This window comes from Pleurodeles waltl, chromosome 10, assembly GCF_031143425.1.
Source record: "Pleurodeles waltl isolate 20211129_DDA chromosome 10, aPleWal1.hap1.20221129, whole genome shotgun sequence".
NCBI classification, from domain to species: Eukaryota; Metazoa; Chordata; class Amphibia; order Caudata; family Salamandridae; genus Pleurodeles; species Pleurodeles waltl.
The window spans coordinates 302,364,393-302,382,777 of NC_090449.1; the positions used below are offsets into that span (position 1 = coordinate 302,364,393).

The 18,385-nt window shown below is 46.1% G+C and overlaps 1 protein-coding gene across 2 annotated transcripts in view; it reads right to left on the reverse strand.

Moving 5' to 3' along the window:
- The window catches only part of LOC138261488 (coronin-7-like), a 1,075,977-nt gene that overhangs the window by 921,258 nt on the left and 136,334 nt on the right, over positions 1 to 18,385 (reverse strand). For both annotated transcript variants that reach the window (XM_069210466.1, XM_069210465.1), the window contains exon 6: positions 11,668 to 11,744. In XM_069210466.1, coding sequence (XP_069066567.1) covers positions 11,668 to 11,744 — 77 coding nt within the window. The remainder of the gene's footprint in view (positions 1 to 11,667; positions 11,745 to 18,385) is intronic.

Sequence of the window (18,385 nt, forward strand, 5' to 3'; positions counted from 1 at the left end):
GAGAGCAAGGAATCTTTGATCCTATGGAATGCCATTCGTTAGATTGTTTCCCACTCCCACTTCTGATGAGATTTTGTGAGCGCTCTCAAAAGACTTGTGAGAGTGGCAAGATTGAAGATAATCGGCCACAGGAAGCTATGGATCTCCAAAACTGACGTGGTAGCTGGGGCACTTCTTTTGTCATTGGATTTCTTTGGGTCAACACGGATTCCGTTGGATGAGGATATTTAACTAAATAATTAAACTTTCTGTTAGGAGAAAAAACACTTGAAGTGGTTTAGAGCAAGGCAACTGTTGGATATCCTTTGTAAAGCTGCATAAATGTGTCCATAGCGTTTTCCCCAAATTTGGAGTAAATGAGGATATTGTTGCTGATGTTGATAACAGTGGAGACCTGACATTGTTTTTCGTGTCATGTTTTGAAAGACCTGTGTGGCGGAGTATATGACGAAGCTCAGTCTGGTGTAGTGAAGCAGGCCAAAGGGAGTAGAGAAGGTTGTGCTGTATCTGCTTTTCAGGTCAAGAATTAAATGATGGTAGCCCGAGTTGAGGTCATTTTTTTAAAATCACTTGGCTCCAGTAAGACCAACTAGAATATTGTCTATGCTGGGCGTTATGTGGCATTCACACCGAATCGCCTGACTCTGTAGCCCCATGTCAATGCAGATTCTCACTGCTTGGGCTGTTTTGGTTTTGGCGCAATCACCATTGCAGAGACCCATAGGGTTGGCCTGTAACCTTCGCTAACACTCACAAGTTTTCGAGTCTTGCGGGCTGGTCTTTCACCTGGGTCAGGAGGTGGAATGGGAAGCGGCGATGTCCAACATAACAAGTTGGATGAAGTTGTGGATGTGTGGTTTAACAAGATAGTTCTTTAGAAACCCTGGGTAAATGCATAGCTGAATTCCAGAAGAATGGAGTCCAGCTGATGGTGGTGTACTTGAGCAGTAAATGCTACCAAACCTATGGTTTCAGCAGTTATGCAACTGTGTGTGTTGCCCACTTTTGCAGTGACATAGAATTTGGTGTGCACCGGCTGACTCTTGTGACTGACCCTGCTGACAAAAGTGCCTGCAATGGGAAGGATGTTGTCACTCCCATAGGAGGAGATTCTGGTTTTGGTGGTGTTTAGAGGTAGGTGGCCTATACTTTAGTTTCTCATATCAGTTCCATACCATTACATAAACTGGCAAAAACAATACAGCGATGGATGGAATGCTTGAATTAATCTCGGCCACTGGCAATTGCTCGGGCTGCATCCCAATTAAATGTTTTTTAGTCAGTCACAGACGACATCAGAACCCTGATGGACAACGGTGAAACAGTCGCCCTCATCCTCCTCGACCTCTCGGCTGCCTTCGACACCGTCTGTCACCGCACCCTAATAACCCGCCTCCGCTCCACTGGGATCCAAGGCCAGGCCCTGGACTGGATCGCCTCCTTCCTCTCCAACAGTTCTCAAAGAGTCTACCTCCCACCTTTTCGCTCAGACCCCACCAAGATCATCTGCGGCGTCCCTCAAGGCTCCTCGCTCAGCCCGACACTCTTCAATGTCTACATGAGCCCCCTCGCCGACATCGTACGCAAGCACAACATCATCATCATCATCACCTCCTACGCCGACGACACTCAACTTATACTTTCCCTCACAAAGGACCCCGCCAGCGCTAAGACCAACCTACAAGATGGCATGAAGGACGTCGCAGATTGGATGAGGCTCAGCCGTCTAAAACTGAACTCTGACAAAACGGAAGTCCTCATCCTCGGCAACACCCCGACCGCATGGGACGACTCCTGGTGGCCCACGGCCCTTGGCACCGCACCGACCCCCTCAGACCACACCCGCAACCTCGGCTTCATCTTGGACCCTCTTCTCACCATGACCAAACAAGTCAACGCTGTATCCTCCTCCTGCTTCCTCACCCTCCGCATGCTCTGCAAGATCTTCCGCTGGATCCCCACCGACACCAGGAAAACCGTGACCCACGCCCTAGTTACCAGCCGCCTGGACTACGACAACACCCTTTATGCTGGGACCACCGCAAAACTCCAAAAACGTCTGCAACGTATTCAAAACGCCTCCGCCCGCCTCATCCTCGACGTACCCCGCAACAGCCACATCTCCGCCCACCTGAGACACCTGCATTGGCTCCCAGTCAGCAAAAGGATCACCTTCCGACTTCTCACCCACGCACACAAAGCCCTCCACGACAAGGGACCTGAATACCTCAACCGACGCCTCAGCTTTTACGCCCCCACCCGTCTCCTCCGTTCCACCGGCCTCGCGCTCGCTGCCGTCCCTCGTATCCGCCGCTCCACGGCAGGTGGGAGGTCTTTCTCCTACCTGGCAGCCAAGACCTGGAACATCCTCCCCACCAGCCTCAGGACCACCCAGGACCACTCCGCATTCCGGAGACTCCTCAAGACCTGGCTTTTCGAGCAGCAGTAACCCCCCCTTCTCCCTAGCGCCTTGAGACCCGCACGGGTGAGTAGCGCGCTTTATAAATGTTAATGATTTGATTTGATTTTATTTGATTTGATTTACCCACCATGACACCTCAGTTTTAACCCAGCCATATGCAAATCTGGCTTGACCACACTCCTTATGGGAACAGTCAAGCCCAATCTGCCAGGCCAGGTCCTCTCTGAACCAGAACACAAGCAACCTAGGACCGGCTTCACCATTGGTAGGGCTCTTCAGCCAGGTAAAGCTTGGTTCCAGTTGCACTTTAATTTCAGGACCCCTGCCTAGGCATACCTGGCACATTTAGGGCCTTAAATGCAAAAACAAGGTGATGATGGAATGCCTGAATTCATCTCAGCCACAGGCGATTGATTGGTGGTGCATCACAATCCATCCTTTTTTTTTTGCCCACCATGCCACCTCGAATTTGAACCCAGCCTTAGGCAAATCAGCCTTAACCCTGCTCCTCATGGGAAAAGTCCAGCCCGAACTCCCTGAACCGGAAACCGAATCAACCTAGGACTGGTTTCACTCTAGGTAGGGCTCTTCAGCAAAGTATAGCTTGGTTCCAGTGGCACAGGGAGCCAGAGACTCACATCTGAGCATACCTGGTGCACTTAGGCCATCACATGCAAAAACAATAAGGTGATGGATGGAATGCTTGAGCTAATCTCAGCCACTGGTGACTGCTTTGGCTGTATCCCAATCCATCTTTTTTCACCCACCATGTCACCACAATAACGATGGACTGGGATGCAGCCCTGAGTAATTACTAGTGACTGAGATTAAATCAACCATACCATCCATCACTGTTTTGTATGCTTATTTTGTATACTTATTGTTGCAGTAACTGAGGTGCCATTGTCAATAAGCGCAGTAATAGCCTGGCCACAAATGCACACGCTGCACTCTGGCTGTGGTCATTTCCATGTGGTCTTGTGATTGGTGTATAACTGGAAAAAGACATTGTCACTGTTCTCGAGAGTGTCACATGGGTTTATGTTGCTGGGAGGGCCTTGTGGCTCTTCTGGCACTTCCGCTCTGACAGATCGAACGGGGTTAAAGGCAGAAAGTTGTGCCTCTGGCATTGCTGCGGCAAACTCATGCAAAGTGATTATACTTCCCATACTTTGTACACGTTTCTTTCCTGTGCCAGGCATTTTGAAGGTGGATGCCCATCTCGTCCAGAGTAATTGCATGCGGATACATATGTGACTGTTTTCTGGCTTCACCTGGCAGGGCATGTCTTGCTCAGAAGGTCTACTGTGTCAGACCTGACCTTGAGCTCAGCGGCAGGTGGTTGCGACAGGCTGATTTTGGCTAGGTCCTCTTCCATGTGCTCTGCTGTGTGACAGTTCATGAGCTCAGCCAAGAGTCAGTATGTTGTCTAGCGTCATGCCTGATTCTTGTAATAGGAGTCTCCTCAGCACACTATTTGCACCCAGGGATAATTTGAGCTCTAACCTCTTTGTGGGGAGCATTGTCTGTGCAAGTGCTTTCCATTTCACGTAGCCATGCATAGAATCTGTCAATAGACTTGCATTCCTTTGCCACACTTGGCAAACCTTGAAGCACTCAAACGTTTGGGTTGATCTGTGGATCGACGCGCACACTAAGTGCTGGTACTACAGTATCATGGTTGTCTTCATTTCGAGTATCAGGAAGGTTCTCAAATGAGATGAATATTTCTTCACCAGCACAGTGCAGATGCAGTGACTGTTTCATCACATGATGAGTTTTGCAAGTGGCTCAGAAGTAATTTGTGAGTCTACTGTGCCAAGTCTTCCATCTTGCGTACTCATCGTAGGATTGACAAGTTCACTGAGTGGCAGAAGGACGTTGTGAGATAGATGGGTGGGAGTCCCTGCAGCGTGAGCAGCCACTGCAGGAGGGCCTCCCTCGTCAGTCAGCACAGCTCTAGCAGAGTGTTGGCGGTGCTTTTCTTTGGACAGTGTGGGGGCAAAGTTGCAGGATGTGGCCTTGAGGAACTGTGTGGAGGTGCCCGCTGTTGCTGAGGTCGAGGGGACGCTGCACAGCGGGGGGATGTATGACGGAACCATGCATGCATTTACCCCGCATGACTTTACAAATCGGTCACTACGAAGCATGGCCATTACCACATTCATTTACAACGAAAGTTTTAACCACGCAAATGCCTGATAAAGGCATAAGTAGTAAGTATGTCATATATATATATATATATATATATATATATATATATATATATATACATACACACACACATATACACACACACATATATATATATATATAGAAACACACGTAAATATTATATATATATATATATACACACACACACACACACACACTTACCACCCAAAAACACAATTCCCATCCTAAAACCCAAAAAACCCTTACCACCCCAAAACCCATACCTACCCTAAAACGTAAAAATGCCCTTGCCACCCAAAACCAATACCCACCCTAAAACCTAAAAAACCCTTACCACCCAAAAACGCATACCCATCCTAAAACCTAAAAATGCCCTTACCACGCAAAAACACATACCTACCCTAAAACCTAAAAATGCTGTTTTCATCCAAAAATTCATACCCACCCTAAAACTCCCTTACCACCCATACCCACCATAAAACCCCCTTACCACCCAAAAACCCATACCCACCCTAAAACCTAAAAACACCCTTACCAACCAAAACCCACACCCACCCTAAAACCTAAAAGTGCCCTTACCACCCTAAATCCTAAAAATCCCTTATCACCCTAATTCCCATACCTACCCTAATCCATAAAAACCTCTTACACCCAAAAACCCATACCAAAACCTAAAAATGCCCTTATCACCCAAAAACCTATATATATATATATATATATATATATATATATATATATATATATATATATATAAAAATAAACACTTACTAGTTATCTGTACATATCTGCATAACCTTTACCACGCATACACTTTTACCATTTATGCCTTTACAAAATTAAAAATCAATAATACTTACCCTTAAATCCTTTACTATGCATGCTTTTACAACGACATTTATTGTAAAGGCATGCGTGGTAAAGGTATATTCGTGGTAAAGGCATGCGAGGTAAAGGCGTATGCGTGGTAACTGCTCCATGGTAACGTCATGCGTGGTAATAGCTGTTTCCCCACAGTGGGCTGTGGACGTGACTGTAGTCGCAAGGCTGGACTCACCCACTTGCAGAGTGCCATCTTTAGTGTCACAGGGATTGGCACTGCCAAGATAAAAACAATGATCTCAAATGTGGCATGGCAGGGGAGGCCCGTGGCACATTTCTTGTGCCATCCTGGTCTGAGCTCCTCTTCAGTACAGTACTCTGGTCTGAGAGCTCCTGGCTTAGTCTGGGGGTGGAGGGAGCCTCAAGCTTGGTTACGCCATTGGCACACACCAGTGTAAAACTATGGGCTCCGCCCCAAGAGGCTGTAAGTAAGTCAGTAAAGATTTTGTAGAGCCCGCGAATACCAAAGTGCCTTGGCACCAGGGACAAAAGCACCACCGTGGGATTACAGCTTATTTAATAGAGGGTCTAAAGAGCCAGGTCTACAACCCTTTTCTGAAAAGGTTGAGTCTTGATTTCAAATGAATATCTGCTGGAGAGTTCCAGAGTTTACCCTCAAGGAACAAAAATCTCCATCCCCCTCTCACCCCCACCCCTTTTTGTTTTCTTAACCTTAGGTTTAACTACCAGTTTACTGCATGAAGATCTTAAATTGCGCTGTGGTGTGTACCATTTAAAAATGTTTTGTAGGTACTCGGGTCCAATGCCATGCAGAGCTCCTTGGGGAGTACACACGACCTTAAACTTAATTCTAGCAGAAACAGGAAACCAGTGAAAGTCCTTGATTTTATCAGAAATGGAACTAAACTTATTAACTTTAAAAAGAAGCCGGGTGGCTGCATTTTGTAGTAATTGTAGCCTATTTTGAGACTGCTTGTTCAACCCCAGATACAAAGAATTACAATAACCAATCCTTGATAGTATAAGGGCCACCACCACCACCTTCTACATATCACCGGGGACAAAAGGAAAGATCCCTTTCAATAACTTAATTAGATAAAAACAAGATGAGGTAATGGAATTGATCTGATCAGAGAAACCCAATTTATCATCAAATACAACCCCCAAGTTATTTGGCTTTGTTCACGGGGGCGGGAATCGGACCAAGATTTTAAGGAATTCATTTAAGCGTTTCTCCAGTATTTTAGCCGGAAGGGGTAGCCTAGAAATAGGTGGGTACTTTTCTCACTGTCATATGTTAGATGATTTTCCAGGGAGTGGGGGAGTAGTCGACATTTAATAGGTTGTTTAAGAGTTTTGACAAACGTACTGCCATGATGTTGGAGACAGAGCGCAACACATCCGGCAGACATAAGTCTGCATGACAACCATACTTGGTTATTTCCAGCATTTTAATGATTTTATCCACCATTAAAATGGCAAAACTGTGTAAACTTCCGATGTTCCTGGTTTCCTTACCGCTAGTGTAAGATTTATCCAACGTCGAGTTGGTAGGGATACTAGAATAAGCTCCAACGGAGCCAGCCACAGATAACTCGATGACACAATAATTGACCTTGAATTGGAGGAACTCGGCTATTTCGTCACAGAGAACTAGAGGAACTCGGCTATTTCGTCACAGAGAACTAGAGGAACTCGGCTATTTCGTCACAGAAATCTTGGTCGGGAGTGAAGATGATATTTTAGCCAGCACTAGAGAGACCGGTAATAATTCCGCTGTGGAGTTTTTAGCAGAATTTATCTTCTCCATATAATATTTTGACTTCCCTTAGGATTGCCGCGTTATACTCATCACAGGTTGCTTCATGAGAGTCCGGCTACACTATCATACTCTTTCCTCCCCTTACGCTTCAGAGCACAACATTTACGTTTCATTTTCTTAAGTTCCAAAGTGCACCAAGGAGCAACTATTTATCTTTTTTTCCGGAGCAAGCAGGGTAACGGGTGAGTCCATTTATTCATCCTTTAAGTTGCGCCCGACCTCAAGCTGTATGCAACGTCAGGCGTAACCGATGTCTCCCCCAAACAGTTGACCAGGACAATAGTGTTGTCATCAAAGCATTAGTTTAGCTCCTAAATCAGGAAGGATGAGAGGTATCAAGTGAACCCATTGTTTTATTTAGCATTATTTTGCTCCACTAAAATACAAAGGTTTTTGAAAACTTCAATGTAAAAGGCCCCGACTTCTCAAATCCTGTTGTTGGCTGCAATACCACATGGGCTAAGACGGTTTAACCAGGTGTACCTGACGCAAAAAATTAGAAACTTATGTTCAGTGTTCGACACTCTGGTTTAATATTGTGATAATATTGCGGCTTCTGGTGCTTTCAATTAGATTTTCCGCAGTGTGTGTAAACTGCGCCATCTGCTGGTTACTTTCTGTATGTTCCTCATTTCTGTGGCTGTCCATTTCTTCTCTTTCGAGCGCCATTTCTTTCACATTATTTTAACTAAATGACAATTAAGCAGAGGAGCGAGCCAACAAATTAAAAGGAAGAGCTGATTCAAGAGTCGGCTGTGGCTCTAGGAGCGCGTACACAAGCCGAGCCTTGAAAATATTGGGCATGTAAAAGATACAACAAACATAATGCTAGAATATGATAAGATGTCTTCACAATTCAAAAACATGCATTTTCCTTAACGCTCTGAAGCGTTACACCTTAGAACCTCAGGTTATCTCTGCACTGAGAAGTATTTTTAAAAGTGAGAGTTTTTAGACCTGAACTGAGCAACATTCCTACCCTGATTACATGCTACTGGTGAACTAAGAGGCAATTCATTTTTCAAGTGTACCCTACATACTTATTATACTGAGCAACAATGTAGGCTATTAAATGAATCACAAAGAGGTTTTCATGCAGCGCACATACCGAACTCATGTATTTAATGCTGTTCTTATATGTGATAGTGAAGACAAATGAGGCCTGGTTAAATCAAATATTTGTACAGGATCACACCGTATCATAATGCTAAGGTTGAGCCCAGGTTTTCTGGTTTTACAATGTGCAATTTAGCAACTCGATGGGTAGTTGCTAAATTGCACATGACTAAGTCAAGAGCTCTCAGACCAGAGTACTGTGCTGAGGATGAGATTAGAGTGTGGGAGATAGGTAGAATCAACATTTTATTTTTTGGTAGTTTTATATAGTGTGAACAGGCGCGGCTCTTCCATTAGGGCAGAGGAGCGTCCCCACACCCCGGCCTGTGCCTGCAGCGACGGGAGAGGAGCGGCCAGACGGCGGAGAAGCAGGTAAGTGATTTTTACAATTGTTTATTTTATTAATTTGCCATCGCGCTCCACCCCGTACCTCCTGCGCTGCGCCAACAAAGACATGCGAGCCGCTCCTGAGTGTGAACCTTGCGCAAGGGCATAACAGCATTTCTCAACTGACAGACTAGGTTACACATTTTCTTTTCAGCACAAGGAGATTTGCAGGGGTCCAGGGGATGCTGAGCTGAGGCACCGATTCCACTCTGGTCCCCTAGGTTACCTGGTCTGCAGTTGAAGCCAACAGACCACATCACCCATTGTGAACGCTTGTCTCAGACTCGAGGTTCCAACAGACCTCGAGCTAGGCATCTGGCTCAAGCATGGCTCGAGGATTCAGCAGCATGCTGCATCGAAGAACTATAAACATGATGAAACAAGTCTTTGTTTCAGGTTACGTTTAAAGGAGGCTACCTTCAGATTGTGAAGACCCAATACTGCACCAAGCACCAACAACAAGAGAACATTACTTCAAGACTCCAAGCAATCCTGGCACAATCTCAGTCCATGACCTGATGCTCTCCAATCTGCTTTTTGAACAGTTGACCACAGTCCCAAAGAACCTGTCGGTCCTGGTATACAACTGAAGGAACAAAGTCAGAGTATGGCTACACTCATCGAACCAAACACCAGTTTGCATAAAGTACTGAGTTGCAGCTAACCCAAAGCCGGGATAGATTCATAGTATTGTCACTGCTGCGTTAAATGCATCTTTCCATGTGCAGGGTGGCAGTGGCCAAAGCACGGTTTCCTAAGTCTGTAGCTACAGACCTGTTCAAGTCTTGCTATTGCCCACAACCAAACTAGAGAACCTGATGTAGTTCGCCCATTCAGTGACAGAAATTTAATTCTAGTATTAGCATTTTGGAAATGTTATGCTACTCGCTTTGTAGAGATGACTCATACCCTCAGCCAAAGCTACGTCTTCCTCTAGCCCAAGTACGGAGGGACAGATACCTTTATCTATAGTAGCACTAAAATTACCCATTCTTATTTTGAATTTTGCTGCCACAGAAAGCTAAATCCCTTGACAAAGACATTAAGCACCACCGCACAGTGTAATCATCAACGTTGGTAATAAGGACATAAAATGAACAGAAAGTTGTATCATCCTTCCCAGCCAGAGCAATTGAGTATTCACCCTGCAGGAGCCGTTGGATGTTCAACCAAGTTACTACAGGGTTTACCGATGTCCCAAATAGTAGGTCACTGAAAGTAGATCTTTGCCTTGATTTTATGAGACTTAAAGAAGGGCAGAGTCATCACTGTCAAAATCACCCAAGGACAGTCTTTGTGAGAAAACATTTTTGGGACCTGCTGAGCAAAAACTACCAATCCAAATCTCAAGAGTCCTTAGTTATCTGTGTTATAACCATAGAGAGTAGTAAATAGCTTGGACCTCCAGCATGAAAAACTCATTTGAGGCATCCAATGGCTGAACTGTAAGGGTTCTCAATGACTTAAGCTGTGCCACATGTGTTTTTTTGGGTAAGGGAACAGCAGAAATGTCACGTGTCTTTAAAGGTGCTATTTTATTTCGTTGTCTCCCTCTAACTCCACTTCTGTAATATACAGTTGTGCTTGGTCGACAATGTTGATTGCAGATTGAGTCAATGTATTTACACGCACAGTCTTACAATGGTAGTTGAAGAAAGGGCCACTGTGCGGTGTTACTGAATTTCTCTTACCACAATTTCCATATTTTTTTGAATCACTTTTATTCAATGATTTCTACTGTGGGACATGGGAATTGACAGCCTGGGCTAAATGAGGTTCTTCAATTTAAAGATCGAAGTGTAGAGGGATATAAATTGATCAAAGTTTAAACATTTACACACCACACTGGAGGTGTTGGTGAGGGCATTGCTAATGTATGTAACATAGTAATCTCAGTGGGGAGGCAGTGAGAAGAGACAGCGTGAGCAGAGAGGATAAGCCAGAAATTCTTCTAAGAAAAACACTTAAGTTCCCTTCAAACATTCGTATAATTGCGAGTAACTAATAAATACTCATGCTCCATCTCACACATCATACATACAAGATCTGGAAGAGGGACACACCCTAACACAGCTTTCGTTGTGGAACCCAGAACTCTAAAGGTCGCCCCAATACTGTAACACCCAGAAACTACAGGTCATAACAAATCATCACCACAGTCAAGACCACGTTCCTCCTAGCCACCGGGGCAGTAGAACAGTAGCCCAATACTACATATAGTAACATGGTACTTCCTCACTCTACAGCACACGGTTCCACCTCACCACAGCACAACTAAAACAAACACTAGATCATTCTGGTGATTACAACACCAAAAACACACGCCCCTTCCCACTACAGGAACAATTAGTATAACACCAAAGAAATCCACACGCCAACATACTAGGCTATAAAACCCTTCAAAATGTGGGGCTGCCACTATATTGCAGCCCGCAGAGGGCAACCAATCTACAATTCACGGTGCAGTACACCTCCACTTTTGACCCCAGTAGGCCTAGATGGACCCCAGGACACAATTTAACAACACTACTCAACAACTTCCCTTAGCCCACACCTGTTTACTTTCAACAACAAAAAATAAACACACACGCACACACAACCCAACACAACAATAATCCAAAACACATTGGAACAGTGTGACTCAACATGATCACACACTCCCTTTCTCTGCCCTTAATACACACTATGCCAACTCCAATCCCAAGCCAAGCAGTCCCCATCTTTTACTCTGATACAGGATGTATTAAATCATTTTACAAAAGGCATTAAATATTTGTGCGTAGACAATAGATCAATGCACAGCAAATAAAACAGTACACAGTTATTACATTACACAACTTACTTACAAGTCGGTAAATTACGGGGGCTGAGGGTCTACTGGCGTTTCCCTCTGTAAGTTACTTACCCTGCAGGAAGTGCCAAGCAGGGTGCCATCCGGTCTCCAGGATAAACTCTGAATCTGATCATTGTGAGTGTCCAGCACTAAAATGAAAGACAGAGAGAGAAAGAGGATAAAAAACTGGCAATAAAGAATAGAAAACCAGGGAAAGAATAGATGTTCATACTTACAACGAAAGCATCTAGCAGATAATGAAAAATGCAATGTATGGAATTATGACCGAGTGTTTTATGTGAGATGCACACGAACAGCATGTAAATAAGGTACCTATTAAAGATTTTAATATTTCTTCTTTAAATAAGCATAAGGCACGGGGCCAATCCACACTTCTTGGTGCATCCACCGGAGTCTCATCCACAACATCAGATTTTTCCCAACTCGTCTACCTTTCAATCACACACTCGTCACAACGCTTATCCGATTAGTTGTAATCCCGAATGTGAATGAATCACAACTTGTAACTATGTGGACTACGTCTGTACCTCCAAGCTTACAAATAGAAAAGAAAAAGATGCAGCCAGACCACGCGTGGGGTTCAATGTGCACTGCAAATGAGAGAGCAAGGCTTGACTTAACCATCATGCCACTGTGCCATCTGGTTTAATGCTGATCACAGTGTGTCTGTGTAATCAATGAGCAAACATGGGTATCAAACCTTAGTCAGCAGAGCTGCATTCCTACTATGGTTTCCATTTTGTTAGTGTAGGAGGCTGGACTGGTTTGTAGTGAGTACCAAGGGGTACTTGCACCTTGCACCAGGCCCAGTTATCCCTTATTAGTGTATAGGGTGTCTAGCAGCTTAGGCTGATAGATAATGGTAGCTTAGCAGAGCAGCTTAGGCTGAACTAGGAGACGTGTGAAGCTACTACAGTACCACTTAGTGTCATATGCACAATATCATAAGAAAACACAATACACAGTTATACTAAAAATAAAGGTACTTTATTTTTATGACAATATGCCAAAGTATCTTAGAGTGTACCCTCAGTGAGAGGATAGGAAATATACACAAGATATATATACACAATAGCAAAAATATGCAGTATAGTCTTAGAAAACAGTGCAAACAATGTATAGTTACAATAGGATGCAATGGGGAAACATAGGGATAGGGGCAACACAAACCATATACTCCAAAAGTGGAATGTGAACCACGAATGGACCCCAAACCTATGTGACCTTGTAGAGGGTCGCTGGGACTATTAGAAAATAGTGAGAGTTAGCAAAATAACCCTCCCCAAGACCCTGAAAAGTGGGTGCAAAGTGCACCAAAGTTCCCCTAAGGACAAAATAGTCGTGTTAGAGGGAAAATGCAAGGAAAACACAAATCAGCAATGCAACAACGATGGATTCCTGACTGAGGGTACCTGTGGAACAAGGGGACCAAGTCCAAAAGTCACAAGCAGCTCGGAGATGGGCAGATGCCCAAGAAATGCCAGCGGTTGGTGCAAAGAAGCTCTTACTAGGCTGAAGAACTGTGAATACTGCAGGAATGACAAGGGCTAGAGACTCCCCCTTTGGAGGATGGATCCCCCACGCCTTGGAGAGTCGTGCAGAAGTGTTTTCCCGCCGGATGGACGCCAACAAGCCTTGCTACACGCAAATCGTGCGTTTGGCGTTTTTGGACGCTGCTGGGGCCCAGGAGGGACCAGAAGGTCGCAAATTGGACCTGCAGAGAGAGGGGACGTCGAGCAAGACAAAGAGCCCTCACTGAAGCAGGTAGCACCCGGAGAAGTGCCAGAAACAGGCACTACGAGGATGCGTGAAACGGTGCTCGCCGAAGTTGCACAAAGGAGTCCCACGTCGCCGGAGACCAACTTAGAAAGTCGTGCAATGCAGGTTAGAGTGCCGTGGACCCAGGCTTGGCTGTGCACACAGGATTTCCGCCGGAAGTGCACAGGGGCCGGAGAAGCTTGCAAAGTCGCGGTTCCCAGCAATGCAGCCCAGCGAGGTGAGGCAAGGACTTACCTCCACCAAACTTGGGCTGAAGAGTCACTGGACTGTGGGGGTCACTTGGACGGTGTCGCTGGATTCGAGGGACCTCGCTCGTCGTGCTGAGAGGAGACCCAAGGGACCGGAGATGCAGCTTTTTGGTGCCTGCGGTTGCAGGGGGAAGATTCCGTCGACCCACGGGAGATTTCTTCGGAGCTTCTGGTGCAGAGAGGAGGCAGGCTACCCCCACAGCATGCACAAGCAGGAAAACAGTTGAGAAGGCGGCAGGATCAGCGTTACAGAGTTGCAGTAGTCGTCTTTGCTACTATGTTGCAGGTTTGCAGGCTTCCAGCGCGGTCAGCGGTCGATTCCTTATCAGAAGGTGAAGAGGGAGATGCAGAGGAACTCGGCTGAGCTCATGCATTCGTTATCTGAAGTTTCCCCAGAGACAGAGACCCTAAATAGCCAGAAAAGAGGGTTTGGCTACCTAGGAGAGAGGAAAGGCTACTAACACCTGAAGGAGCCTATCACAAGGAGTCTCTGACGTCACCTGGTGGCACTGGCCACTCAGAGCAGTCCAGTGTGCCAGCAGCACCTCTGTTTCCAAGATGGCAGAGGTCTGGAGCACACTGGAGGAGCTCTGGACACCTCCCAGGGGAGGTGCAGGTCAGGGGAGTGGTCACTCCCCTTTCCTTTGTCCAGTTTCGCGCCAGAGCAGGGGCTAAGGGGTCCCTGAACCGGTGTAGACTGGCTTATGCAGAATTGGGCACATCTGTGCCCAACAAAGCATTTCCAGAGGCTGGGGGAGGCTACTCCTCCCCTGCCTTCACACCATTTTCCAAAGGGAGAGGGTGTCACACCCTCTCTCAGAGGAAGTTCTTTGTTCTGCCATCCTGGGCCAGGCCTGGCTGGACCCCAGGAGGGCAGCTGCCTGTCTGAGGGGTTGGCAGCAGCAGCAGCTGCAGAGAAACCCCAGGAAGGGCAGTCTGGCAGTACCAGGGTCTGTGCTACAGACCACTGGGATCATGGAATTGTACCAACAATGCCAGGATAGCATAGAGGGGGCAATTCCATGATCATAGACATGTTACATGGCCATATTCGGAGTTACCATGGTGAAGCTACATATAGGTAGTGACCTATATGTAGTGCACGCGTGTAATGGTGTCCCCGCACTCACAAAGTTCAGTGAATTGGCTCTGAACAATGTGGGGGCACCTTGGCTAGTGCCAGGGTGCCCTCACACTAAGTAACTTTGCACCTAACCTTTACCAGGTAAAGGTTAGACATATAGGTGACTTATAAGTTACTTAAGTGCAGTGTAAAATGGCTGTGAAATAACGTGGACGTTATTTCACTCAGGCTGCAGTGGCAGGCCTGTGTAAGAATTGTCAGAGCTCCCTATGGGTGGCAAAAGAAATGCTGCAGCCCATAGGGATCTCCTGGAACCCCAATACCCTGGGTACCTCAGTACCATATACTAGGGAATTATAAGGGTGTTCCAGTAAGCCAATGTAAATTGGTAAAAATGGTCACTAGCCTGTTAGTGACAATTTAAAAGTAATGAGAGAGCATAACCACTGAGGTTCTGGTTAGCAGAGCCTCAGTGAGACAGTTAGGCACCACACAGGGAACATATACATGCACACCTATGAGCACTGGGGCCCTGTGTGACAGGGTCCCAGTGACACATACATATAGGCCACAAACCTATGAGCACTGGGGTCCTGACTAGCAGGATCCCAGTGACACATAACAACCATACTGAAAACATGGTGTTTTCACTATGAGCACTGAGGCCTGGCTATCAGGATCCCAGTGAGACAGTGAAAACAGTGACAAACACCCTGACATACACTCACAAACAGGCCAAAAGTGGGGGTAACAAGGCTAGAAAGAGGCTACCTTCTCACAGTTAGCCATTTTAGACAATCAGAAATTTCAGCCACATACAAACAAGGGTAGTCAGACTGTTCTAACAATGAGATTTATATATATTTTTTTAGTAAAATAAAACACAAAAACATGGCTGCTGCTAGACCTTAGAACCAAAGCTTTGTCATTCGCTCCACTGCAGTATAAATGAGGTTTATGAAATTGATAATGTGTCTAATATAGCGCTTGCCAGGTATGGCAGCGTAATAGTGAGGCAGATTACTATTACCACTGCAGAGTTTGCTGAGGATTCTCACGTTAGCCGCTATGTAAGGATGACAATCAGCTTTACCGAGCTATCTTACGGGCTCTTTCGTTTTCTTAATGACGTATTCAGGCGAAAACGTCTAGTGCACTCGGCAATAACCAAAAGCTAAATAACACATAATTTGTATTTAGTGGTGGTATTCACTCTTTTAGGTAGAGGATAACTGGGTCATGTTTAAGGCATGCTTCAGCACCTGTCAGGCAAGAACATGGTGCTGACTCTGCCTCGGGTCTAGCAGCCATTTATCTGCTCAACCCTCGGGTCATGCGAAGCTGGTTTGGAAAGGACAGTGCATTGCTTTGCAGTAGGCCAGGCTTTGCGACCAGAGCCAGATGTGCAGCCTTCAGCCATATCCAGCTGGTTGGGGGAGACTTGGCACAAAGCCCGGTTTATAAACCAGCCAATGCCTGGTTTGGCTGGGCAAGGGCCTGGACATATGGCAGGGCTATAGGTCACGCCCTACACCAATGCCTGAAGATGCCAGGCCTGAATCCACAGCTCACTGACTGCGGCCTACAGGCACGGCTAATGGGCCTGCTGCATGTGATCGTCGGGGCAACAAGAGTTCAGAGGCGATGTGCCCTGATTTCACTGCACCCAGTCTTATGCAGATCATTTGGTTGAGACTGTGGATATGGCCAGGCCCCTCATCCCCAGCCCACTGGGGGCTTCCAAAGCTGGTTTGGGTGTGATGGGGCTCTGTGCAGTTCCAGTCCTAAGACCGGGTCTTGTTGGATGCCAAGCCCTGCGATCACGCGATGCTTAGCACAACTTTAGGCCAAGCCAAGCTGGCTGGGGCACAGGAAGTAGTTGGCTTCTGGTGGAGTCTAGCCTAGCCTCCCATCCACCCAGCTGATGCACCGCTGAACACTGCGCAGCCATGTGCAGTGATTATTTGCTTAAAGGCAATAATGTATATGATGAATTAAACGAGATCAGTGAAACTCAGACTTCAAGAACACATTATAAAAACGTACAAAAATAGTTGAGGGAACCTAAGGTTTTCGATTTAAAACCTAAAAGCTTGCACTTTCCCCTGCTGTGGGTAGCACTGAAGGTGCGGCAGCTATTACATGAGAAATCACACTGTTGTAATAATGGAACAAGAAAGGCATCTGCCAGTGCTGGACTAGGGGAAAAGTGGTGTAGATGCAACACCTTGGTTATCTGAAGAGTAGGTGCAGCGTTTAGCCTGAACCAGGCCCTCGCTGAGCCGCCACTAAGCCATGCACAGTGGATTATGCCTATATGTGGGCTGCACACCGTCAGACAGGCCCATCGCTGCACACGGGCTTCAGTCTCTCAATGTGGATTGGCGCTGGGCCTAGCCGAAGCACACAAAAATGCAATATTTGGGCTGCAGAATGTATTCCTAATATGTAATGTAGATGCAAATTTTAAATCATTCTTTTAAAATCAAAACTAAATGTGCAGCGTGTAGGCAAAATTATCCTACAATGGAAGTCAAGTCAAAATTGCATTTTCTACTTGTTATGGTTTAGAATCATCCAGAGTTAGCAGGTGGCAGAGGAAAGGGCAGCCCCACAAAGTTCAGGATGCAGTTGTAGCCCCAGCCTTTCCTACCTCGCAATAGCCCTTGCAGCCCTTTTCCTTTCAATTTGTGAGAAAACAGAAACAATGAGCCAACCGCTAAACGAGGGAGGGAGCATATGAGTATTTGAGTGGATATTTGTAGTTTGGTGGGCTGAATGAATAGGTTACTCATCTTCAATAAAGCCTTATCTGGTAGAAACTATCTCGCCGCATATTCCTTCCCTTAAAATTATTCCTAGGTGTCAGACTGGATCCAGGAAATTCTTGAGTAGGACCCCTGCACGCTAGTAGGTGGCGTTGTTCAGGTCCACATTAGAAGTAACATACGCAGTGTCTATATAGGCGTCACCCTAGCAAGCTGACATCAGTTTTTTTTTTTACACCTTTCCACGCCAGAAGCGCGGAGCCACAGAGAATGCTGATGAAATGATGTGCGTCACTAGGGCCCTCATAAAGGGTGACTATATGTAGAAATACTTCCGCAAAGCAGGGAGTGATGGAGGGACAGTAAGGAATCTGTGGCTAGAGTCTCTACCAGATTCAGTGTTAAAGAAGGGAAGTAACTTGTTCATCTGATAGCGACTTCTACCCACAGTTTCCTTACCTTAGAATAGACACCAAAGCAATTCCTCCCCTGAGATGGGACTACAAACAGATAAGGCCAAAAAGTCTTGCAGCACTGAACAGGCAAATGCCTGCACAGAAGACCTGATGGTCCAGGTAGTAGTGCTTGGTGAACGCATGCAGAGATGCCCATGTTGCTGCCTGACATGTGTCCAGGACAGGGACTCCGGGAGCTAACAAAGTGGTCACAGCCGGGGCCCTGGTGGAATGAGCACTCAAACCCTCAGGAGTTGTTTCTTGGCCAATGCCAAGCAGATCTTTATGTACAGCACCATCCATCATGAGATGGTTTGTTTCTACACATTCTTCCTTTTATTCGCCCCAACATACCCAACGAACAGTTAATTGTCCACCTGGAATCCTCTAGTACAATCAATGTGGAAAGACAACGTTCTTTTTGGGGTCCAGACG